Genomic DNA, 26,094 nt, shown 5'->3' on the forward strand with positions numbered 1-26,094 from the left:
TGGAGGCCACTGTGCTGCCCCTAGAGAGAAAGCAGGCAAACAACCAGAGGCAGGCAGCGTGGAAACACCCATCTGAAAAACAACTGGCACACACAGAGGAGAGATTATTCGCTTTTCTCAAAGTGCATCCCTGAGAGGCACCAATTGGGAAAATGACTCTCCAGGGACAAAGGAGCCAGCTGGTACCATTTCCTTCCCCAACCCCAACCTCAGCAAAAACACAAAACTCTCAGCTGTTAGCAGTGAAGTGCCTATGGAGGCCAAGAAAAATTAAGGCCATTCCACCTCAAGTTTAGCATTAGCACAAGTACAGCCATCTTAGGCCCCTGGGAATAAGAGCTGAACTTTACAGGAAAAACTGCAGAGTGTCCTCTGCAAAAACAGCAGGGAATCCCATATCAGATCTTAAGAAACTCCCCCACCCTTTCCCCCATATTGGAATGGAAAAAATTCCTCCACCCCTTCTGAAAATCCCCTAGACCAGCCCATAAAAAACCCAGCTGTAACCCACTTCAGGGTCCAAGCCCCTGCTCTGCTGTGTGGAGTATACTTGGACCCAGGCTCGAGCTTGTAAAGAAACCCTCGTGTGTTTGCATCGGTGTCAGCTCCTTGGTGGTTTCTCAGATTCGCAATCTTGGGCACAACAGTGCCCACACTGGCTGCCTAACCTGCTTACGCCAAGTCCCACACCCTTGCACTCTGCAGGGACTTCCCCCTCTCAGTCAAGCTCTTGACAGTCCTAGAGACAAAGACCCCTTCCCCTGGAAGACCAGCCAAAACCCTGCCCCATTCCACTCTCCCAACCATAGAGTTCTGTAGGTCTTCAGTTCTAGTGGAAGTAGTATCATACCTCATTGAACAAGCAGATCAAAGCAGTTTAAAAACTCAGCAAATTCTGGCCCAAGGACCAAGCACTGTGCACTTCAGGCAAGGAGATCCTCTGCAGATGAGTGGCCTGAAGGATGGAGCAGCCAAAACACAACAGCAGAGTGCACTCAGCACACACCAGAGACCCTTCCTTAAGTGCCAAGACCTGGGCACTATATATCCTCTTCTTCATGAAGACATCACTCTAGGAGCAGGAAACATAATGAGCTTTTCTAACACAGAAAAGAAGGCTGAAAGACAAAATGCCAAGATGGAGAAATTCATCCCAAATGAAAGAACAAGATAAGGACAAAGCCAGAGATCTAAGTGAAACATGTATAAACAATATGCCTAATAGAGAATTTAAAGCAATAGAGACACCTGTGTGGCTCAGTGGTTGAGTGTCTGCCTTGGGGTCAGGTCATGATCCCAGGGTCCTGGGATCTGGTCCCACATTGGGCTCCCTGCACGGATCCTGCTTCTCCCTCTGCCTATGTCTCTGTCTCTCTCTCTCTGTATCTCTCATGTATAAATAAAATGGTTTTTTTTAAATAAGATAAAATAATGGAAAATAAGGAAGCTGAACTAAAGAATTATGGAACATGTCCCTCCATCTATTTATTCAATTACTAATATCAGTGTGGATTTGGTGATGTTTATTTTTATGTGAGTTATAATACAATACTATAATTTCTTATTTTGTTGCTCAGATTGTTCCATAAGGAATAGGAACCATTAGCCTTTAGTGATTAGGACCTTCTTCAGACTCGGTTCTGTGTCCCTCTGAAAATCACCATCCTTAGGGCATCTGGGTGGCTCAGTCTATTGAACATTGGACTCTTGGTTTTAGCTCAGATCATAATCTCAGGGTCATGAGATTGAGGCCTGTGTTGGGCTCTGCACTCAGCAGGGAATCTAATTGAGATTCTCTATCTCTCTCTCTTTCTCTCTCTCTGTCTCCCTCTTTCTCTCTCTCTCCCTCCTTCTCTGCCTCTCCCCTGGCTCTCTCTTCCTCTCCTACAAATAAATCTTTAAAGAAGATAATAGGGATCCCTGGGTGGCGCAGTGGTTTGGCGCCTGCCTTTGGCCCAGGGCGCGATCCTGGAGACCCGGGATCGAATCCCACGTCGGGCTCCTGGTGCATGGAGCCTGCTTCTCCCTCTGCCTGTGTCTCTGCCTCTCTCTCTCTCTCTGTGACTATCATAAATAAATAAAAATTAAAAAAAAAGAAGATAATAAAGAAAACCGCCATCCTTTTTTAAGCACCTATTTTCTGGCACCACAGGATATTTTAGGCTTATCTTGTACATTTCCCTGCTCCATCCCTGGAATCAATCACTTCTCTAACAAACTCCATTTTCTTTTATTGGAGAATGCTATATAGAAATCAAGATCTGGTCAGTAGATGTGCTGCTCACTGCTATTGGAGTTGGTTTTATACCCTCTCAACAGGCAGAGCTAGGAAATGTATATGTATCTATGAATCCATGTACACATACTCACCTCTATTTATTCAAGCCTAGTATACACCTTGTTATTACAGTATTTCCAAACCATATCCCTGTGAGAAGTACAGTATTTATATACAGTTCTTTTTGTCTTTAGCCTTATAGTGTGTAGTAAAAATATTAACCATTTTCTAAATTCACTTAGGTGTGTTTTTTATTCCTGATCCCCTCCAAATGTGGTTACCTTACACATATGTCAGTCTTTCAGGGGTTCCAAGGTCTTCAGTTCATATGTGTGAAATCTCATCTCCTGGTTTTCTGTAGTAGCTCTGGATTGACTTGACTTTTATTAATTTATTTAGTATTGAGATAGTTTAAAATTATTTTTATTTCTTGGATGTTTTATATCTTGGACATTAAGATTTAATCTTAGGGGGCAGCCGGGGTGGCTCAGCGGTTTAGCGCCGCCCTCAGCCCAGGGCGTGATCCTGGAGACCCGGGATCGGGATCGAGTCCTACATCAGGCTCCCCATAGGGACTCTGCTTATCCCTCTGCCTGTGTCTCTGCCTCTCGCTCTTTCTCTCTCATGAATAAATAAATAAAATCTTTAAAAAAAAAAAAAAACGATTTAATCTTAGGGCCTCCCTCTTCTGCCCCTAAGTTCTTCTCAGGCTGTGTTTGCTCACTAGTGAGGTGAGGTGGCTGCAGGTGGGGTGGAGTGCAAGAGATCACATGCTTCCCTTTAAGATTGAATTTTGATAAAGTGCAATTTATTATTTTTTTCAAGGATTTTGCTTTAACTGTATTTAAAAATTCATATCTAAACCCAAAGTTAGACAAATTTTCTTACATTTTTGTCTAACAGTTTTATAACTGAATAATTGTGTACATTATTGTGTATAAAAGCCACAAACTACCAAAACTGGAACAGGAAGAAATAGAAAACCTGAACAGGCCAATAACCAGGGAGGAAATTGAAGCAGTCATCAAAAACCTCCCAAGACACAAGAGTCCAGGGCCAGATGGCTTCCCAGGGGAATTTTATCAAACGTTTAAAGAAGAAATCATACCTATTCTCCTAAAGCTGTTTGGAAAGATAGAAAGAGATGGAGTACTTCCAAATTCGTTCTATGAAGCCAGCATCACCTTAATTCCAAAGCCAGACAAAGACCCCACCAAAAAGGAGAATTACAGACCAATATCCCTGATGAACATGGATGCAAAAATTCTCAACAAGATACTGGCCAATAGGATCCAACAGTACATTAAGAAAATTATTCACCATGACCAAGTAGGATTTATCCCTGGGACACAAGGCTGGTTCAACACCCGTAAAACAATCAATGTGATTCATCATATCAGCAAAAGAAAAACCAAGAACCATATGATCCTCTCATTGGATGCAGAGAAAGCATTTGACAAAATACAGCATCCATTCCTGATCAAAACTCTTCAAAATGTAGGGATAGAGGGAACATTCCTCGACATCTTAAAAGCCATCTATGAAAAGCCCACAGCAAATATCATTCTCAATGGGGAAGCACTAGGAGCCTTTCCCCTAAGTGAGTTATTTTTTATGCAAAGTGTGATGTATGCATTGTTCATTTTTTAAATATGAGTGTCCAGGTGTTCTAGCACAATTTGTGAACAATAAAAATCTATCTGTCCTCCATTGAATCGCCTTTGTTAAACATCTGTTGTGCAAGTCTATTTCTAGGCTATTTTGTTCTAACCCATCTACATGTCCACTTTTTAGCCAATACCACACTGATTACTGTAGCTTTATAAATCTTGAAATTTGGTGATATAAGCTCTCTGTCAGATTTAATCCGATCAGTAGTGAAATGGAACAGAGAGGTCAGGCAAAAGTTGGTCGAAACAGGCATTTTAATGGGACGTGCTCTCCGGTGAGGTTCCGAGCGAGAGAGCCGGGAAGTCACAGGCTGGGGAAGTCGCGCCCAGGCAAACCGCAGGGGGGTCTATAAAGTGTTTTCAGCGGGAAGATGGGGGCAGGGCGGCATTCCGATTAGGGCAAGGGTTACTGGTCTTTGTTAGCTAAGTTAGGTAGGGCGGCAAGGCAGCGTTGGCGGGAAGATGGGGAGTGGGCGGCAAGGCAGCATTATAGGGAGGTTGCTGGCCTGGAGTCAGCCGTTTTGAGGTTCCCAGTCTCGCCAGCTCAACACTGACTTTGTTCTTTTTCAGAATTGTTTATATATATTTTTTACTTATTTATTGGACAGAGAGAGCACAAGCAGGGGGAGCAACAGAGGGTGAGGGAGAAGCAGGCAGCCTGCTGAGCAGAGAACCCAATGCAGAGCTCAATCCCAGGACCCCAGGATCATGACCTGAGCTGAAGGCAGATGCTAAACCAGCTGACCCACCCAGGTGCCCCATGTTTTGGCTATTCTGTTTGGCTATTCTGGTCTGTGCCTTTCTATACTTTCCAAATAAATGTTTAAGTCATTTTCAGGGATACCTGGGTGGCTCAGTGGTTGAGCGTCTGCCTTTGGCTCAGGGCATGACCCTGGGATCTGGGATCGAGTCCTACATTCGGCTCCTTGCATGGAGCCTGCTTCTCCCTCTGCCTGTGTCTCTGCCTCTCTGTGTGTGTCTCTCGTGAATAAATAAATAAAATCTTTTTTAAAAATAAAAAATAAAGTCATTTTCTAATTGACAAAATGACTTAAAAAATTCAAATTTTTTGTGAATTGCATTGAAACTATAGAATAATTTAGAGAAAAATTAAAATCTTAACTAATGAATAAAGTATATTAATCCACTTATTTGGGTATTTAATCTCTCTATATTTTTAATATATACACTTTTTACATCTTTTATTATTTATCCTTAAGTATTTCATATTTTTGGTACTTTCATAAATGGTATTGATTTTTGGTTTTCAATTTCCTATTGTTTGTTGCTATTATATAGAAACACAATTGGTTTTTGTATATTATGCTTCTGTATTCTTCCAAAACTCACTCAGCTCCTGTAGCTATGTTGTAGATTCCATTAGGTTTTCTATATAAATTGTTTTCTGTCAACATAGTTTACTTCTTCTTTTCCAATCTGAATGTCTTTCTTTTTCTTGCCTAATTGCACTAATTTGAATTTACAAGAAATGTTGGAGATAAATGGTGAAAATGGACCTCCATGTATTGTCCCAGATCTCAGGTGTAAAGTATTCAGTCTTTTGCCATCACATATGATATAAAGATTTTTTTTTTTTGTAAATGACCTTTATCACCTTGAGGAAGGTCCCTTCTATTTGTAGTTTGCTGAAAGTTTTTATCATTAGTGGAAGTTGGATGTTGTCAAGTGATTTTTCTGCATCTAACATAATTTTTAAAAGATTAGTAACATGGTGAATTACATTGATGGATATCTAATCTTAAATAAAACCTGCATTCCTAGGACAAGCCTCACATCATCATGTTGCATTACACTTCTAATATGTTACTGGATTTGGTTTGCTAAATTGTGTTTAGAGTTTTTCATCTATCTTAATGAAAGATACTGGTCTGAGTTTTCTTGTAAAGTCTGATTTATAAGGAAATGCCACCCTCATAAAATGAGTTACAAAGTATTCTTTCCTCTTTAATTTTTTGGAAAAGTTTGTACATGGCTAGTGTTATTTCTTCTTCAGATGTTTGATAGAATTTCCTAATGAAGCCACCTGTGCCTAAAGTTTACTGCATAGGATTTTAATTTCTTTAAAATTAAAATTTATGGCTATTTAGGTTATCTATTTCCTCTTGAGTGAGCTTTAGTAGTGTTTTTCTCAATTAATTATGGTAAAAAAAAACACATAACATAAAATTCACCATATTACCTATTATTACATGTACAGTTCTAGACTATTAAGTATATTCACACTGTTATGCAACAAATCTCTAAAACTTTTTCATCTCACAAAACTAAACCCTATACCCATTAAACAACTCATTTCTCCTCCCACAATCCCCTGGAAATCACCATCCTATTTCCTGTTTCTATGAGTTTGACTACTTTAGCTTCATCATGTAAGTGGAATCTTACAGTATTTGTCTTTTTTTTTTAATTATTCATTTTATTTTTGAGAGACAGAGAGAGCCAGAGTAGTGGCCAAGGGGTAAGGAGAGAGATTCCCTAAGTAGGCTGCCCACTGAGCACAGAGCCCTGCTCAGGGCTCAATCTCAGAACCCTAAGATCATGACCTGAGCCAAAACCAAGAGCCAGATGCCCAAACTAACTCAGCCAACCAGACACCCCCAGTATTTGTCTTTTTATGCCTGGTTTATTTCATTTAGCATAATGTGATCAAGGCTCATTCATGTAGTAGAATATGACAGAATTTCCTTTCCTTTTTAGACATTATACAAGGTATACATACGTTGTATGTACATACCATTATCTTTATCTATTCATCCAAAGATAGATATTTGGTCTGCTTCCACCTCTTAGCTAATCATGAATAATGCTGCAATGAACATAGTATGCAAATATCTCAAGATCCTGATTTCAATTATTTTTTTATTTTTATTATTATTTTTTAATAATAAATTTATTTTTTATTGGTGTTCAATTTACCAACATACAGAATAACACCCAGTGCTCATGCCGTCAAGTGCCCTCCTAAGTGCCTGTCACCCATTCATCCTCACCGCCCGCCCTCCTACCCCTCCATCACCCCTAGTTCGTTTCCCAGAGTTAGGAGTCTTTATGTTCTGTCTCCTTTCTGATATTTCCCACACATTTCTTCTCCCTTCCCTTATATTCCCTTTCACTATTATTTATATTCTCCAAATGAATGAGAACATACACTGTTTGTCCTTCTCCAACTGACTTACTTCACTCAGCATAATACCCTCCAGTTCCATCCACGTTGTAGCAAATGGTGGGTATTTGTCGTTTCTAATGCCTGAGTAATATTCCATTGTATACATAAACCACATCTTCTTTATCCATTCATCTTTCGATGGACACCGAAGCTCCTTCCACAGTGTGGCTATTGTGGACATTGCTGCTAGAAACATCGGGGTGCAGGTGTCCCGGCGTATCATTACATCTGAATCTTTGGGGTAAATCCCCAACAGTGCAATGGCTGGGTCGTAGGGCAGGTATATTTTTAACTCTTCGAGGAACCTCCACACAGTTTCCAGAGTGGCTGCACCAGTTCACATTCCCACCAACAGTGCAAGAGGGTTCCCTTTCTCCACATCCTTTCCAACATTTGTGGTTTCCTGCCTTGTTAATTTTCCCCATTCTCACTGGTGTGAGGTGGTATCTCATTGTGGTTTTGATTTGTATTTCCCTGATGGCAAGTGATGCAGAGCATTTTCTCATGTGCGTGTTGGCCATGTCTATGCTTCCTCTGTGAGATTTCTCTTCATGTCTTTTGCCCATTTCATGATTGGATTGTTTGTTTCTTTGCTGTTGAGTTTAATAAGTTCTTTGTAGATCTTGGAAACTAGCCCTTTATCTGATACGTCATTTGCAAATATCTTCTCCCATTCTGTAGGTTGTCTTTTAGTTTTGTTGACTGTATCCTTTGCTGTGCAAAGATTCTTATCTTGATGATCCCAAGAGTTCATTTTTGCTTGTGTTTCTTTTGCCTTCGTGGATGTATCTTGCAAGAAGTTACTGTGGCTGAGTTCAAAAAGGGTGTTGCCTGTGTTCTCCTCTAGGATTTTGATGGAATCTTGTCTCACATTTAGATCTTTCATCCATTTTGAGTTTATCTTTGTGTCTGGTGAAAGAGAGTGGTCTAGTTTCATTCTTCTGCATGTGGATGTCCAATTTTCCCAGCACCATTTATTGAAGAGACTGTCTTTCTTCCAGTGGATAGTCTTTCCTCCTTTATCGAATATTAGTTGACCATAAAGTTGACGGTCCACTTCTGGGTTCTCTATTCTGTTCCATTGATCTATGTGTCTGTTTTTGTGCCAGTACCACACTGTCTTGATGACCACAGCTTTGTAGTACAACCTGAAATCTCGCATTGTGGTGCCCCCAGATATGGTTTTCTTTTTTAAAATTCCCCTGGCTATTCGGGGTCTTTCTGATTCCACACAAATCTTAAAATAATTTGTTCTAACTCTCTGAAGAAAGTCCATAGTATTTTGATAGGGATTGCATTAAACGTGTAAATTGCCCTGGGTAACATTGACATTTTCACAATATTAATTCTGCCAATCCACGAGCATGGAATATTTTTCCATCTCTTTGTGTCTTCCTCAATTTCTTTCAGAAGTGTTCTATAGTTTTGAGGGTATAGATCCTTTACCTCTTATGTTAGGTTTATTCCTAGGTATCTTCTGATTTTGGGTGCAATTGTAAATGGGATTGACTCCTTCATTTCTCTTTCTTCAGTCTCATTGTTAGTGTATAGAAATGCCATTGATTTCTGAGCATTGATTTTGTATCCCGCCACGCTGCCAAATTGCTGTATGAGTTCTAGCAATCTTGGGGTGGAGGCTTTGGGGTTTTCTATGTAGAGTATCATGTCATCAGCGAAGAGGGAGAGTTTGACTTCCTTTGCCAATTTGAATGCCTTTAATGTCTTTTTGTTGTCTGATTGCTGAGGCTAGGACTTCCGGTACTATGTTGAATAGCAGTGGTGAGAGTGGACATCCCTGTCGTGTTCCTGATCTTACGGGAAAAGCTCCCAGTGCTTCCCCATTGAGAATGATATTTGCTGTGGGCTTTTCATAGATGGCTTTTAAGATGTCGAGGAATGTTCCCTCTACACTCTGAAGAGTTTTGATCAGGAATGGATGCTGTATTTTGTCAAATGCTTTCTCTGCATCTAATAAGAGGATCATATGGTTTTCTCTTTTTTCTCTTGCTGATATGATGAATCACATTGATTGTTTTACAAGTGTTGAACCAGCCTTGTGTCCCGGGGATAAATTCTACTTGGTAATGGTGAATAATTTTCTTAATGTACTGTTGGATCCTCTTGGCTAGTATCTTGTTGAGAATTTCTGCATCCATGTTCATCAGGGATATTGGCCTTTAATTCTCCTTTTTGGTGTGGTCTTTGTCTGGTTTTGGAATTAAGGTGATGCTGGCCTCATGGAATGAGTTTGGAAGTATTCCATCTCTTTCTGTCTTTCCAAACAGCTTTAGTAGAATAGGTATGGTTTCTTCTTTAAACATTTGATAGAATTCCCCTGGGAAGCCATCTGCCCCTGGACTTTTGTGTCCTGGGAGGTTTTTATGACTGCTGCAATTTCCGCCCTGGCTATTGGCCTGTTCAGGTTTTCTATTTCTTCCTGTTCCAGTTTTGGTAGTTTGTGGCTTTCCAGGAATGTGTCCATTTCTTCTAGATTGCCTAATTTATTGGCATATAGCTGTTCTTAACATGTTTTAAAAATCGTTTGTATTTCCTTGGTGTTGGTAGTGATCTCTCCTTTCTCATTCATGATTTTATTAATTTCAGGCTTCTCTCTCTTCTTTTTAATAAGGCTGTCTAATGGTTTATCTATCTGATTAATTCTTTCAAAGAACCAACTCCTGGTTCTGTTGATCTGTTCCACAGTTCTTCTGGTCTCGATTTCGTTGAGTTCTGCTCGAATCTTAATTAACTCTCTTCTTCTGCTGGGTGTAGGATCTATCTGCTGTTTTTTCTCTAGCTCCTTTATGTGTAAGGTTAGCTTTTGTATTTGAGTTCTTTCCAGTTTTTGAATGGATGCTTGTATTGTGATGTATTTACCCCTTAGGACTGCTTTTGCTGCGTCCCAAAGATTTTGAATGGTTGTATCTTCATTCTCATTAGTATCCATGAATATTTTTAATTCTTCCTTAATTTCCTGGTGGACCCTTTCATCTTTTAGCAGGATGGTCCTTAACCTCCACGTGTTTGAGGTCCTTCCAAACTTCTTGTTGTGATTTAGTTCTAATTTCAAGGCATTATGGTTTGAGAATATGTAGGGGACGATCCCAATCTTTCGGTATCGGTTCAGACCCGATTTGTGACCCAGTATGTGGTCTATTCTGGAGAAAGTTCCATGTGCACTTGAGAAGAATGTGTATTCAGTTGACTTTCGATGTAAAGTTCTGTAAACATCTGTGAAATCTATCTGGTCCAGTGTATCATTTAAACTCTGTTTCTTTGGAGATGTTGTGCTTAGAACTATCGAGGGTAGAAAGAGCTAGATTGAAGTCACCAAGTATAAGTGTATAATTATCTAAGTATTTCTTCACTTTGGTTATTAATTGGTTTAAATATTTGGGAGCTCCCACATTCGGGGCATATATATTGAGGATTGCTAAGTCCTCTTGTTGGATAGATCCTTTAAGTATGAGATAGTGTCCCTCTTCATCTCTCACTACAGTCTTCGGGGTAAATTTTAGTTTATCTGATATAAGGATGGCTACCCCTGCTTTCTTTTGAGGACCATTTGAATGGTAAATTGTTCTCTAACCTTTTATTTTCAGGTTGTAGGTGTCCTTCTGTCTAAAATGAGTCTCTTGGGAACCCTGGGTAGCGCAGCGGTTTAGCGCCTGCCTTTGGCCCAGGGTGCGATCCTGGAGACCCGGGATCGAATCCCACGTCCGGCTCCCAGTGCATGGAGCCTGCTTCTCCCTCTCCTTCTGCCTATGTCTCTGCCTCTCTCTCTCTCTCTGTATGACTATCATAAATAAATAAAAATTTAAAATAAAATAAAATAAAATAAAATGAGTCTCTTGTAGATAGCAAATAGATGGGTCCTGCTTTTTTATCCAGTCTAAAACCCTGCGCCTTTTGATGGGGTCATTAAGCCCGTTCACGTTCAGAGTTACTATTGACAGATATGAGTTTAGTGTCATCATGATATCTATTCAGTCCTTGTTTTTGTGGATTGTTCCACTGCACTTCTTCTTAAAGGGGAATTTTAAGAGTCCCCCTTAAAATTTCTTGCAGAGCTGGTTTGGAGGTCACATATTCTTTTAATTGCTGCCTGTCTTGGAAGCTCTTTATCTCTACTTCCATTTTGAATGAGAGCCTTGCTGGATAAAGTATTCTTGGTTGCATGTTCTTCTCATTTAGGACCCTGAATATATCCTGCCAGCCCTTTCTGGCCTGCCAGGTCTCTGTGGAGAGGTCTGCTGTTACCCTAATACTCCTCTCCATAAAAGTCAGGGATTTCTTGTCTCTTGTCTCTTGCTGCTTTAAGGATCTTCTCTTTATCTTTGGAATTGCAAGCTTAACTATTAGATGTCGAGATGTTGAACGGTTTTTATTGATTTTAGGGGGGGATCTCTCTATTTCCTGGATCTGAATGCCTGTTTCCCTTCCCAGATTAGGAAAGGAAATCTTCCTTTGTTCAAATACATATTCTGGCCCTCTGGCCCTTTTGGCGCCCTCGGGAACCCCATTTAAACATAGATTTTTCTTCCTCAGGCTGTCGTTTATTTCCCTTAATCTATTCTCATGGTCTTTTAATTGTCTGTCTCTTTTTTCCTCAGTTTCCCTTTTTGCCATCAACTTGTGTTCTATGTCACTCACTCGTTCTTGCACCTTGTTAACCCTCGTCGTTAGGACTTCTAGTTTGGATTGCATCTCATTCGATTGATTTTTAATTTCTGCCTGATTGGATCTAAATTCTGCAGTCATGAAGTCTCTTGAGTCCTTTTATGCTTTTTTCTAGAGCCACTAGTAGCTGTATAAGAGTGCTTCTGAATTGACTTTCAGACACTGAATTGTAATCCAGATTTTGTAACTCTGTGGGAGAGAGGACTGTTTCTGATTCTTTCTTTTGAGGTGAGGTTTTCCTTCTAGTCATTTTGCTCAGTGCAGTGTGGCCAAAAACTAGTTGTATTGGGTGAAGGAGAAAAAGAGAGAGAGAAGGAAAGAAAAGAGAAACTGAAAAAAGAAAAAAGGAAGAAAAAAAGGAAGAAAGAGAAGAAAAAAGAAAGCAAAAGAAAGAAAAGTGAAAAAAAAGGGTGGTGAAAGCGATCAGAAATCAAAAAGAAAAGAAAAAAAACACGGGGGAGTATCCTCTGATTCTGTATACTTTAAGTCCCTTGACTTCCCCTGGAACCTGTCCTTCTAGCTGGTCTTCTGGGGGAGGGGCCTGTTGTGCTGATTTTCAGGTGTTAGCACTTGGGGGAGCTGCTCTGCCCCTGCCTGGTGCAGGGCTCAGTGGGGTTGTTTACCCGGTGAGGCCCCTGGAGGAACAACCCCAGTGGTTGCTGCACTCTGGAAACCTGGATTCAGCCCCCACAGTAACTCCGGAGCTCTCGGTCTGCAGGGCCTGGAGGCTCCGGTGTGGGGCCGCTGATCTGCTCAGCTCGTGGCAGGAGCGTCCTCGCGGTCCTGGGACCTCCCGGCCTCTGCCTGTCCCGGGGGAGGCCGGATCCTGGGCTGTGTCCCGGTGCCCTGTGCTCCGGGGCCTGAGCTGTTGGATTCGCGCTCCCGCCCCGCAGCCCCCTCCGCGGAGCCGCCCCCGAGCCCCCCGAGCTGCTCCGGGTCCAGCCCTACGCGCTGCAGCCCTTAGGGAGCTCGGCGCACTCTCCCGGGGCGCAGGTGTCTGTTAGTGTCCCCGGGAGCCCGAGGGCATCCCCGCCCTCCTGGGTCCTGCTCTAGCTCCCTGCGAGCCCCTTTCCGCCCGGGAAGGTTGGTGCAGCTCCTGCTCCTCCGGGACGGGGCTCTCCTGTCCTGGGGACACTCGCCCCGGCCTCAGCCCGGCTCCTCGCGGGGCCCCTCCCCCTTGGAGGCCTTTTGTTTCTTTATTTCTTTTTCCCCGTCTTCCTACCTGATAGGAGCGCGAACTCTTCTCACTGTAGCATTCCAGCTGTTCTCTCTTTAAATCTCAGGCCGAATTCATAGATTTTCAGGATAATTTGAAGGTTTCCTAGGTCATTTGGTTGGGTCAGGTGATTTGGGGACCCTGCTCTTCCGCCATCTTGCCCCTCCTCCCTGATTTCAATTATTTTGGATATATATCCAGCAGTGAGATTGCTAGATCACATAGCAATTCTATTGTTAATGTTTTCGGGGAAATGCTACAATGTTTCCCATAGAGGCTGCACCATTTTATATTCCACAAACAATGCACAACAATCCCAACTTTTCTACATCTTAACAGCTGTTTTGTTTTATATTTTAGTGCTCCCACAATGAGTGTGAGGTGATAGCTCATTGTGGTTTTGATTTACATTTCTCTAATTATTACTAATATTAAGTATCTTTTCATGTCCTTGGTGATCTTTCATAAACCTTTTGATGAAACATCTATTCAAGTCCTTTGTCCATTTTTTAAATGGGATATTTGGTTTATTGTGGTTGAGTTATAGTTCTTTATATGGTCTGTGTCTTAACTCCTTCTCAGATGGATGATTTGCAAATATTTTCTCCCATTCCATAGGTTGCCTTTTCACTCTGTTGATTATCTCACATGCAGAATTTTTAAATTTTGATGTAGTCTCATTTCTCTATTTTTGCTTTATTGCCTATGGTTTTTGTGTCATATCCAAGAAATCATTACCAAATCCAATGTCATGAAGCTATTCCCTTATGTTTTCTTCCAAATGGTTTATAGTATTGAGTCATATATTTAAGTCCTTAATTCATTTTGAATTAATATTTATATGTGAAGTAAGCTAAGGATCCAATTTCATTATTTTGCATGTGGCTGTCCAGTTTTCCCAACACCTTCTGTTGAACAGAATGTCCTTTCCCGATTGGGTGGTGTTGGTACCCTTGTCAAAAATCATTTGACCATATTCATGAAGTTTTAATTCTGGGCTTTTTGTCCTATTCCATTGGTCTATATATCTCTCTTTATGGTAATACTATACCGTCTTGATTACCATAACTTTGTAATGTGTTTTGAAATAATAAATTATGAAGACTCTTATTTTCTTCTTTTTCAATATTGTTTTGGCTATCCATAGTCCCTTGAGATTCCATATGAAATTCAGGATGGATTTCTCTAGTTCTACAAAAAAAATACTATTGGGAATTTGATAGGGATTGCAGTGAATCTGTAGATCACTTCAGATAGTATGCACATCTTAACAACAGTAAATCTTCCAATCCAGTGAATAATACTTTTCTCTTTGTGTGTATTTCAGAATGTTTTATAATTCTCAGATTACAGATCTTTTACCTCCTTGGCTTATTCCAAAATATTTTATTCTTTTTGATACTATTGTGAAAAATTTTATTTCCCTTTGGATTTCTCATTGTTAGTATACAGAAACACAACTGATTTTTGAGTGTTTTGTATCCTGAAACTTGGCTGAATTTGTTCATTAGTTCCAACAGTTTATTTGTGGATTCTTTAGGCTTTTCTACAGACAAGATCATGTCATCTGCAGAGATCATTTTACTTCTTCCTTTCTAATTTGTATGCCTTTTACTTTTTTCTTGTCTAATAGTTCTTGCCAGGAACTCCAGGACTATATTGAACAAAAGTGGCAAGAGTGGGCATCTTTGCCTGTTCCTGATCCTAGAAGAAAGGTCTTCACTCTTTTGAACACTGTATATGCTGTGTTTCATACATGGTCTTTATTACATTGAAAAAGTCTCCTTCTGTTCCCAGTTTTAGAGTTTTTATCATGAAATATTTGTATTTTGTCAAATATGTTTTCTTCAACAATTGAGTTAATGTAATTTTTGTTCTTCATTAAGTTCATGTGGTGTTTTTACATGGATTGATTTTTATATGCAGGACCATGCTTACATTCAAAAGGGTCACAAGTGTTGGCAAGGATGTAGTAAAAAGGGAACCAATCTACACTTCTAGTGGGATTGCTAGTTGCAACAGCCACTATGGAAAAGAGTATGGGGGTTCCTCAAAGAAGAAAAAAAAATAGAACTATCATGTGATCCAGCAATACTGGTACCTCTGGGTACCAAATAACTCTGGGTATTTGTCTAAAAGAAATGAGATCACTATATCCAAGAGAGATTTGTACTCTCATGTTCACTGCAGCGCTAGTTACAATAAAACTACATGAAACTACATAAATGTCCACTGACAGATGAGTGGATAAATAAAATATGGCATATATACGATGGAATATTATTCAGCCACACAAAAAGGGAAAACCTGCCATTGATGACAACATGCATGGATCTTGAGGACATTGTACTAAGTGAAATAAGTCAGACAGAAAGACGACATACTGCATTACCTCACTTACATATAGACTCTTTCCAAAGCAAAGTCATAGGTAGAAAATAGAGTGGTGGGACGCCTGGGTTGCTCAGTGGTTGGGCATCTGCCTTTGGCTCAGGGCATGATCCCAGGGTCCTGGGATCGAGTCCCACATTGGGCTTCCTGCCTGGAGCCTGCTTCTCCCTCTGCCTATGTCTCTGACTCTCTCTCTCTCTCTTTCTCTCTCTCTCTCTCATAAATAAAATCTTTAAAAAGAAAATAGAGTGGTGGCTGCCAGCGGCTGGCAGGTGGAAGTAATAGGGAAATGTTAGTCAAAGGCTACATTTTGGGCAGCCCGGTGACTCAGTGGTTTAGCGCCACCTTCAGCCCAGGGCATGATCCTGGAGACCCGGGATCGAGAGCCACGTCGGGCTCCCTGCATGGAGCCTGCTTCTCCCTCTGCCTGTGTTTCTGCCTCTCTCTCTCTCTCTCTCTCTCTCTCTCTCTCTCTGTGTGTCTCATGAATAAATAAATAAAAGCTTTTAAAAAAAAAGAGGGTACATCTTCATGGTTATAAGATGAGTAAGTTCTGAGGTACATTATGGTGAGTGCAGATAAAAATACTGACTTATAAATTTGAAAGATGCTAAGACAGTATATCTTAAATGCTCTCAGCACACACAAAAAAAATGAAATTACAAGGTAATAGATGTGTTAACTAACTTTAATGTAATCATTTTCATTATATGTGTGCATCAAATCATCATGTTGTACACCTTAAACTTGCACAACGCTATATACATTATATCTGAATAAAGCTGCGGGGGGACCCATAGACTCAAAAATAAAATAGTAGACTTTGGATTCCAAAAAAAAATATGTACCCTAGCCAAAAGAAATATCTTAAGATGATAATAATGTAATACATATGAACCAAGAGTGGGTAAAATGCAGTGAAAATTAATAGTTAAATCAAAATAAATATATATGGAGGTAGCTAAGATGACAGCAGAATAGGAGGACACTCAGCTCTTCCAGTCCCATGAACACAACTAGATAACTATCAAATCATTTGGAATACCCCATAATTCCACCAGAAAACTGTCATAACAAGCTTCATAACTACAGGGAGAGAAGAAGACACATGGAGGAAGGTAGGAAGTAAGGAGACATAGTTTGGGGAAAACAAGAGAGGCTAAATTTCCTGAATCCTTGCAACTAGCAGGGCTTGAAGACTGGAATTTTAAAGGTCAAGGGCTTGGCTAGGATACAGACCTGAGGGTGCCACCTTACTCCTGGAGAAAAGGCAGGCAAACAACCCAGGAATATGACAGCATGCTCTGAGGAACACCTAGGGCACACAGGGGGAAGATTATTTGCTCTTTTTGGACCAGTCCCTGAGAGGTATAGTTCAGGGAAATACCTCTCCAGAGATAAAAGAGCCAGTTGGTGTCATTTCCCTCCTGCACCCCTCAGCATAAACAGAGTGCCACCTATGGAAAGCAGCTCAACCCCAACACAGGGTGCCTAACCTGCTGACACCAAGTCCCACAGCTCTGCACCCTCAGCATGACAGCCCTTCTCTGTTAAGCTTCCCTCAGTCCCAGCAAGATGAAACCTTCTCCCAGAAGAGGAGCACAGGCCCCTGCCCACACAAAAAACTGCCCCTAAAGCCTGCAGTTTTGAAGATCAGCAGGTTTGACTGGAATAGAGCCCAGAGGGCACTGTGCTGCTCCTAGAGAGAAAGCAGACAAACAACCAGGAGACAAACAGCATAGAAAGAGCAATTTGAAAAACTCCTGGAACATGGCGGGGGGGGAGGGGGCAATATTCTCTCTTCTCAGAGTGTTTCCCTGACAGGCAGCATCCACAGAGGTGCCACTCTGGAGACAAAGGAACTGGCTGATGCAATCTGCACTCTCCCACCAGCATATACACAAAGCCACCTGCAGTAAGCTGCACAGCACCAACACTGGCTGCCTAACCAGCTTACACTGAATCCCATACCCCTCCACTCTGGCAGTACCACTTTCCTCAGTGAAATTTGCCTCAGTCCCAGTGCAGTGGTGGACCCCTTCCCTAGAACACTGGCAGAAATGCCACCCATACCACATCTCCCAACCACAGAGTTCTGCAGGGCTTTAGTTCAAGTGGAGTAGTAGTCACATTTAACAAACACATCAGAGCACATCTAATTAAAACTCACCACACTTTGGCCTTAACCAAACACCACCCTCTGCAGACAAGGAGAGCCTCTGCAGATGACTGGCCTGAAGGATATAGTAGCCAAAACACACAGCAGAGTACACACAGCACACACCAGAGACACTCCCTGAAGTGCCAGACCTTGGACACTATATGACCTCTTCTTCATAAAGCCATTACTTTCAGGAGCAGAAAACATAATAGGCTTTTCTAATACACAGAAGAAGGTTTAGACAAAATGCCAAAACAGATAAATTCATCCCAAATGAAAGAACAAGATAAGGTCATGGCCAGAGAGCTAAGCAAAGCAGACATAAGTAAAATGCCAGACAGAGAACTTAAAGCAACAATCATAAGGATATTCATTGGGCTTGAGAGAAGAGTGGAAAACATCAGGGAGACCCTTATCACAGAAATAAAAGAGTTAAAAGAGAATCCATTAAAAATGAAAAATACAGTAACTGAGTTTGAAAACAGTTTTGATGCAATGAACACAAGACTGGAAAAAACAGAGGAATGCATAAGTGATAACGAGGACAAAATAATGGAAACTAAGGAAGCTGAACAAAAGAGAGAAAGAATAATTATGGAACACATCAATAGACTTAGGAAACTCAGCAACTCCATCAGACGTAATAATATTCATATTACAGGAATCCCAGAAGAAGAAGAGAGAAATGGGGGCAGAAAATTTATTTAAGGAAATCATAACGTAGGGAAGAAAACAGACATCCAAATCCAGGAGCCCAGAAACACCCATCAAAACCAACAAAACCAGGTCAACATTAAGACATATTGTAACTAAATTTGCAAAATACAGCAATAAGGAAAAAAATTTACAAGACATAATACAAAAGAAGCCCTTAACATACAAGGGAGACCCCATAAGCCTAGCTGAAGATTTCTCAAGAGAAACTTGTCAAGCCAGAAGGGAGTGTCATGATGTATTCAACATGCTGAATGGGAAAAATCTGCAGCCAATACACTATTCAGTAAGGCTATCATTCAGAATAGAAAGAAAGATAAAGCATTTCCCTGGCAAGAAGGAAAGGATTTCATGACCACTAAAACACCTTGCAAAAATATATTAAAGGAGATTCTTTGAGTGGAAAGGAAAGATCAAAAGTGACAAAGAAAGGAACAGAGAAAATCTACAGAAAAATAAATAATAAAGTGACACTAACTACATTTCTATCAATAATTACTCTGAATACATATGGACTAAATGCTCCAATCAAAAGATATAAAGTATGAGAATGGATTAAAAAAACAAGATCCATCAATATGCTGACCACAAGAGATTCATTTTAGACCTAAAGACACTTGCATATTGAAATTGAGGGGATGGAGAAACACTTATCATCAAATGGAAGCCCAAAGAAAGCTGGAGTAAGAGTACTTATATCAGACAAACCATACTTTAAACCAGAGAATGTAACAGGAGATGAAGCAGGGCACTATATCATAATATAGGGGACTATCCAACAAGATCTAACAATTGTAAATACCTATGTGCCAAACATGGGAGCACCCAAATATATAAAGAATTAATAACGAACACAATTAATAACAAACACAAACTCATTGAAAATAATACAAGAATATTAGGGAACTTTAACACACCACTTAAGTCAATGGACAGCTCATCTAAGCAGAAAACCAACAAGAAAACAATGGTTTTGAATGACACACTGGACCACATGGACTTAACTGATATATACAGAGCATTTCACCTTAAAGCAGAAGAACACACATTCTTTTCCAGTGCACATGGGACATTCTCCAGAATAGATCACATACTAGGTCACAAAACAGCCCTTAACAAGTACAAAAAGACTGAGATCATACCATGCATCTTTTCCAACCACATTACTATGAAACTTGAAGTCAACCACAAGAAAAAATTTGGGAAGACTACAATACATGGAGGGTAAAATAACAAGTTACTAAACAGTAAATGGGTCCACCGGGAAATCCAAGAGGAAATTAAAAAGTACATGGAAACAATGAAAATAAAAATGTAATGGTCCAATATTTTTGGGATGCAGGAAAAGCAGTCCTAAGAGAGAATTATATAGCAATACAAACCTACTTTAAGAAGAAAGAAAAATATCAAATAACAACCTAAACTTACACCTTAAGAAGCTAAAAGAAAGAACAATATATGAAGCCTAAAGCCAGCAGATGAAGGAAACTAGTAAAGATTAGCAGAAATAAATGATATAGAAATTTAAAAAAAACAAGATAAGAGTAATAAAACCAAGAGCTGGTTCTTTGAAAAAAGTAATAAAATTAATAAATCCCTAGCCAGACTAATCAAAAAGAGAAAGGACCCACATAAATAAAATCATGAAAGAAAAACTCACAACCAACACCACAGAAATACAAACAACTATTAAAGAATATTGTGAAATGTAGATGCCAAGAAATTGGACAACGTGGAAGAAATGGATAAATTCCTAAAAACATATAAACAACCAAAACTAAACAGGTAGAAACGGAAAACTCAAATAGACTGATAACTAGCAAAGAAACTGAATCAGAAATAAAAAATCTCCAGGACCAGATGGCACAGGTGAATTCTACCAAACATTTAAAGAAGAGAATACCTATTCTTCTTAAAGTCTTCCAAAAAAGAAAAAAAGAAAAACAAAACTGGAGGCATCATAATTCTATACTTCAAGTTACATTACAAAGCTGTAGTAATCAAAACAGCATGGTATTGCCACAAAAACAGACACACAGACCAGTGGAACAGAGTAGAAAACCCAGAAATGGACCCATAAGTATATCTTCAACAAAGTAAGAATATCCAATGAAAGAAAGACAGTCTATGCAACCAATGGTGTTGGGATAACTGGACAGCAACATGAAAAATTAAGAACTTGTACAGCTTACTTATACCATACACAAAGATAAACTCAAAATGGATGAAAGACCTAAATTTGAGACAGGAAACCATTAAAATCCTAGAGGAGAACACAGGCGGTAACCTCTTCAACACTGGCCATAGAACTTCTTACTAGATAGGTCTCCTGAGACAAGGAAAACAAAAGCAAGAATAAACTATTGAGACTTCATCAAAACAAAAAGCTTCTGCACAGCAAAGGAAACAACAAATCTAAAAGGCAACCTTTGTAATGGAAGGAGATATTTACAAATGACATATTTGATAAAGGGCTACTAACTGTATCTATAAAGAATTTATCGAATTCAACACCCAAAAAACAAATAATCTAGTTTAAAAATGGGCATAAGACATGCATAGACATTTTTCCAAAGAAGACACAGTTGGCTAACAGACACATGAGAAGATGCTCAACAGCACTCATCATCAGGGAAATACAAATCAAAACTACAATAACATAGCACCTCACACCTATCAGAAAGGTTAAAATTAACAACACAAGAAACAACTGGTGTTGGCAAGTATGTTTGAAGAAAGAGGAACCTTCTTGCACTCTTGGTGGGAATGCAAAATGGTTTAGGCACTCTGGAAAACAGTATGGAGGTTCCTCAAAAACTTAAAAATAGAACTACCCTATGATCCAGCATTTGCACTAGTAGGTATTTAAAAAAAACCCACAAAATTACTAACTCAAAAGGATATATGCACCCTGATATTTATAGCAGAAGCATCAATAATAGCCATATTATGGAAATGGCCCAAGTGTTTATCGAAAGATGAATTGATAGAGAAGATGTGGTTATAGAGGTGCCTGGGTGGCTCAGTCAGTTAAACAGCTGACTTTTGATTTTGGCTCAGGTCATAGTATCAGAGTTGTGACATGGAGGAGCCTTGCTGAGTGGGGAGCCTGCTTATGCTTCTTTCTCTGTCTCCAGATTGGGACTTTCTGAAAGCAAGACTGAACCACAATGAATCCACTCCAAGAAGAAACATTCTACCAGCAGTTCAGCAACAAGCTCCAGGTCACAAAGCCATACTACCGGAGGAGGGCCTACCTGTGTACCAGCTGAAGCCACATGAAGGCCCCATAACTGTCAAAGTCTGCCTTCAAACCAGGTGCCACTCGGGCCATCTGGACACAAGGCCGGTAGGAGAAATCCTGAGGCTTATGAAAAGTGCCATGCAGAAATTTGCTTTATTGACGATATAAAGTCACGACAACTAGACCCATCCCAGAAGTTCGAAATCACCTGCTATGTCACGTGAAGCCCCTGTTCAACCTGTGCCAAGAAACTGGTTGGTTTGTCAAAGATCACCCCCACATCAGCCTGAGGCTCTTTGCCTCCTGCCTGTACTTCCACTGGCGCCTGAAGCATAAGGGGGTGCTGAGGCATCTGCAGACATCCAGGATCCCCATGGCCATCATGAGCCACCTGGAGTTTGAGGACTGCTGGGAGAAGTTTGTGGGCCACGAGGGCAGGCCTTTCCAGCCCTGATACAAGCTGAAGCAGTACAGTGAAAGCATAGGCCTTTGGCTCCAGAGGATCCTTCAGCCCCTGAACAGTTTAGAGAATGACTTCGGAAATTGTTTTTTTTTTTTTTTTTTTAATTTTTATTTATTTGTGATAGTCACAGAGAAAGAGAGAGAATGAGGCAGAGACACAGGCAGAGGGAGAAGCAGGCAACATGCACCGGGAGCCCGACGTGGGATTCGATCCCGGGTCTCCAGGATCGCGCCCTGGGCCAAAGGCAGGCGCCAAACCACTGCGCCACCCAGGGATCCCTGACTTCGGAAATTTGAGACTTTAATGATCCTCAGGCCCCTCAACCCCGTCCCTGAAGCATCTCAACGCTTCATAAACTGCTGCCTCTGGGAAGCAGGTTGTGAGCTCTGCAGACACATCTGACCCTCTCCTTTCCTCCTTCATTTGTTTCCTTTTATAAATGTTTCCTTTTATAAGTTTCCTTTTATAAAAGTGTTTCCTTTTATATATTTTTATAATTGAGAAAATAAAGATAATGTGTAAGTCTGTAGAAGTTGGGTTACTTTCTAAAAGGGAAATCAGGACTTTCCCTCAATAAAAAAAAAAAAAAAAAAAATAGATTCTCTGTGCCCTCCTCCCCCACTCACATGCTCACTCACTATTTCTCTAAAATAAATAAATCTTTTTTAAAAATATAAAAACCATTAAAAAAGATGTAAGATACACACACACACACACACACACACACACACACACACAATGGAATATTATTCAGCCAGAAAATGGAATGAAATCTTGCCATTTGCAACAATGTAGATAAGGCAAAAAACTATTATGCTAAGTGAAACAAGTCAGCCAAAGACAAATATTGTATGATTTCATTCATATGTAGAATTAAGAAAAATGAGCATGGGGGGAAAAAGAGAAAGGAGACAAACTCTTAACTACATAGAACAATTTTAACTACAGAGAACAATCTGATGGTTACCAGAGGGGAGATGGATGGGGAGATGGGGAAATACATATGGGGATTAAGGAAGGCACTTGTAATGAGTACCAGGTGCTGTAAATGTTGAATCACTAAATTGTACACCTGAAACTAATATTACACTGTATGTTAACTGAAATTGGAATAAAAACTTTTTTAAATTAATTAACAACGTGGGGAAAAAATGGGCAGCTATTTCCACATCTTAGTTCCACTTTTAGCAATATTATAAAGGGAAAGTGTTTTTTTTAACTCAATTAGCCAACATATAGTACATCATTAGTTTCAGATGTAGTGTTCAATAATTTATCTGCTGCATGTAACACCCAGTGCTCATCATATCATGTACCCTTCTTAATGTCCATCACCCAATTACCCTATACCCCCACCTCCCCTCCAGCAACTCTCAGTTTGTTTCCTATAGTTAAGAGTCTCTCATGGTTTTTCTCCCTCTCTGATGATTTCCCATTCAGTTTTCACTCCCTAACCCTATGATCCTCTATGCTGTTTCTTATATTCCACATATGGGTGAAACCATATAATTGACTTTCTTTAATTGACTTATTTAGCTCAACATAATACCTTCCAGTTCAATTTACATCATTGCAAATGATAAGTATTCATCCTTTCTGAATAATTCTTCCTCTTTATCCATTCATCTGTCCACGGACATCTGGGCTCTTCCCATAATTTGATTATTGTGGACATTGCTGCTGTGAACATTGGGGTGCAGGTGCCCCTTCGGATCACTACATTTGTGTCTTTGGGGTAAATACCCAGTAGTGCAATTGCTGGGTCATAGGGTAGCTCTATTCTTAACTTCTTCAGGAACCTCCACACAGTTTTCCAGAGTGGCTGCACCAGTTCACATTCCCACCAACAGTACAAGAGGGTTCCCCCTTCTCCACATCCTCACTAACATTTGTTGTTTCCTATCACTAATTTTAGCGATTCTGACTGGTGTAGGGTGGTATCTCATTGTATTTTGATTTGTATTTCTCTGATGCCAAGTGATGTGGAGCATACTTTCATGTGTCTGTCAGCCATTTGTAAGTCTTCTTTGGAGAAATGTCTATTCATGTCTTCTGCCCATTTCTTGACTGGATTCTTTGTTTTGGGGGTGTTGAGTTTAATAAGTTCTTTATAAATCTTAGATTCTAGCCCTTTATCTGATATGTCATTTTAAATGTCTTCTCCCATTCTGTAGGTTATCTTTTAGTTTTGTTGACTGTTTCATTTACTGTGCATTAGATTTTTTATCTTTAATTTTTTTTATTATTCATGAGAGACACAGAGAGAGAGGCAGAGACATAGGCAGTGAGAGAAGCAGGCTCCTCACAGGGAGCCTGATGCGGAACTCAATAATCCTGATTATTGGATCCTGGGATCCCAGGATCATGCCCTGAGCCGAAGGCAGACACTCAACTGCTGAGCCACCCAGACATCCCAACATTTTTATCTTGATGAAGCCTCAATAGTTCATTTTTGCTTTTTGTTTCCCTTGTCTTTGGAGACGTGTCCCTCAAGAAGTTGCTGTGGCCTTGGCTGAAGAGGTTACTGTCTATGTTCTCCTCTAGGATTTTGATGGATTCCTGTCTCACATTTAGGTCTTTCATCCATTTTGAGTTTATCTTTGAGTATGATGTAAAAAAGGGTCCAGTTTCCTTCTTATACATGTGGATGTCCAATTTTCCCAGCACAATTTGTTGAAGAGACTGTCCTTTTTTCACTGGATGTTCTTTCCTGTTTTGTCCAAGATGAGTTGACCATAGAGTTGAAGGTCCATTTCTGGGTTCTCTATTCTGTTCCATTGATCAATGTGTCTGCTTTTTGTGCCAGTATCATACTGTCTTGGCGTCTAATGCTTTGTAATACAGCTTGAATTCCAGAATTGTGATGTCTCCAGAAATGTGATTCCAGAACTGTGATGCCTGAACATTTGCTATTCAGGTTCTTTTCTGGTTCCATAAAAATTTTAGGATTATTTGTTCCAGTTCTGTGAAAAATGTTGATGGTATTTTGATAAGAATTGTATTGAATGTGTAGATTGCTCAAGGTGGCATAGACATTTTAACAATATTTATTCTTCCAATCCATGAGCATGAAATGTTCTTCCATTTCTTTGTATTTTATTCATTTCAGTTTTTAGAGTACTGGGCCTTTACCTCTTTGCTTATAAGGGTTTATTCCTAGGAATCTTATGATTTTTGGTACAACTATAAATGGGATTGACTCTTTAATTTCTCTTTCTTCAGTCTCATTGTCAGTGTAGAGAAATGCCACTGATTTCTGTGCACCGATTTTATATCCTGTCACGTTGCTGAATTGCTGTATAAATTCTAGCAATTTTGGAGTGGGGTCTTTTGTGTTTTCCACGTAAAGTATCATGACATGTGTGAAGAGTGAGAGTTTGACTTCTTTGCCAGTTTGAATTCCTTTTATTTCTTTTGTGTTGTCTGATTGCCGAAGCTAGGACTTCTGGTAATATGTTGAACGAAAGTGGTGAGAGTGGGCATCTCTGTTGTGTTCCTGACCTTAGGGAGAAAGCTCTCAGTTTTGCCCCATTGAAAATGATATTCACTAAGGGAAAATTTCTTTATCTTCCTAATAAAGAAACCATTTCTTTCCTTTGCAAAATGGAGCCTTTGGTTCATAACTTGAGAACTCAATGAGGCAGCAGTGACTGCAAGCTCAAAACTTGGCTTAGGCACTGTTTTGTTTCCACATCGTTGGAGGTACCCTATGCAAGGGCTGCAGGTCTGGGGCACCATTTTCTGTGAATCAGATAGGACTCCAAATTCCAGATGGGGCATTGCACGGCCCAAGAAGTCAAGAACAAACAAAGGCAGTCCAACAGCTATTTGGGACAGAAAAGACACTGCAGGACCACAAGAGTGATGCATACTTTAGAGTGGACTATTGGGATCCTCCCTCCCAAGAAGTCATTCTCTCCAGGAAGACAGAAAGCTGAGAAGCTGGCATGGAGAAGAGAAAGCTGGTGCTAGCTCCAAGACTGTCACTGAGTTTCCAGACTCCAGGTTGGAAATCTCCAAGCTGATGCTTAGGGGCAAGGGGAATTTGGTGGGAGGGGGAGGGGGACACAGAGGTGAATGGTGTCAGAAG

General features: G+C 40.2%; 1 protein-coding gene and 1 pseudogene across 2 annotated transcripts in view; one reads left to right on the forward strand and one right to left on the reverse strand.

The window, feature by feature from the left end:
• OR2Y1 (olfactory receptor family 2 subfamily Y member 1) overlaps nt 1-26,094 on the reverse strand; it is a 68,114-nt gene that overhangs the window by 25,869 nt on the left and 16,151 nt on the right. Inside the window, exon 1 of one of the 2 annotated variants that reach the window (XM_077911078.1) lies at nt 851-1,068. The exons of the other annotated variant lie outside the window; for it this stretch is intronic. Coding sequence (XP_077767204.1) covers nt 851-855 — 5 coding nt within the window. The 5' untranslated portion in view covers nt 856-1,068. Of the gene's footprint in view, nt 1-850; nt 1,069-26,094 lie in introns of those variants that run through there. 2 annotated transcript variants of the gene reach the window in all.
• LOC144322803 (DNA dC->dU-editing enzyme APOBEC-3H-like) lies at nt 21,468-24,833 on the forward strand (annotated as a pseudogene).

The sequence above is a fragment of the Canis aureus genome, chromosome 10, assembly GCF_053574225.1.
Source record: "Canis aureus isolate CA01 chromosome 10, VMU_Caureus_v.1.0, whole genome shotgun sequence".
NCBI classification, from domain to species: domain Eukaryota; kingdom Metazoa; phylum Chordata; class Mammalia; order Carnivora; family Canidae; genus Canis; species Canis aureus.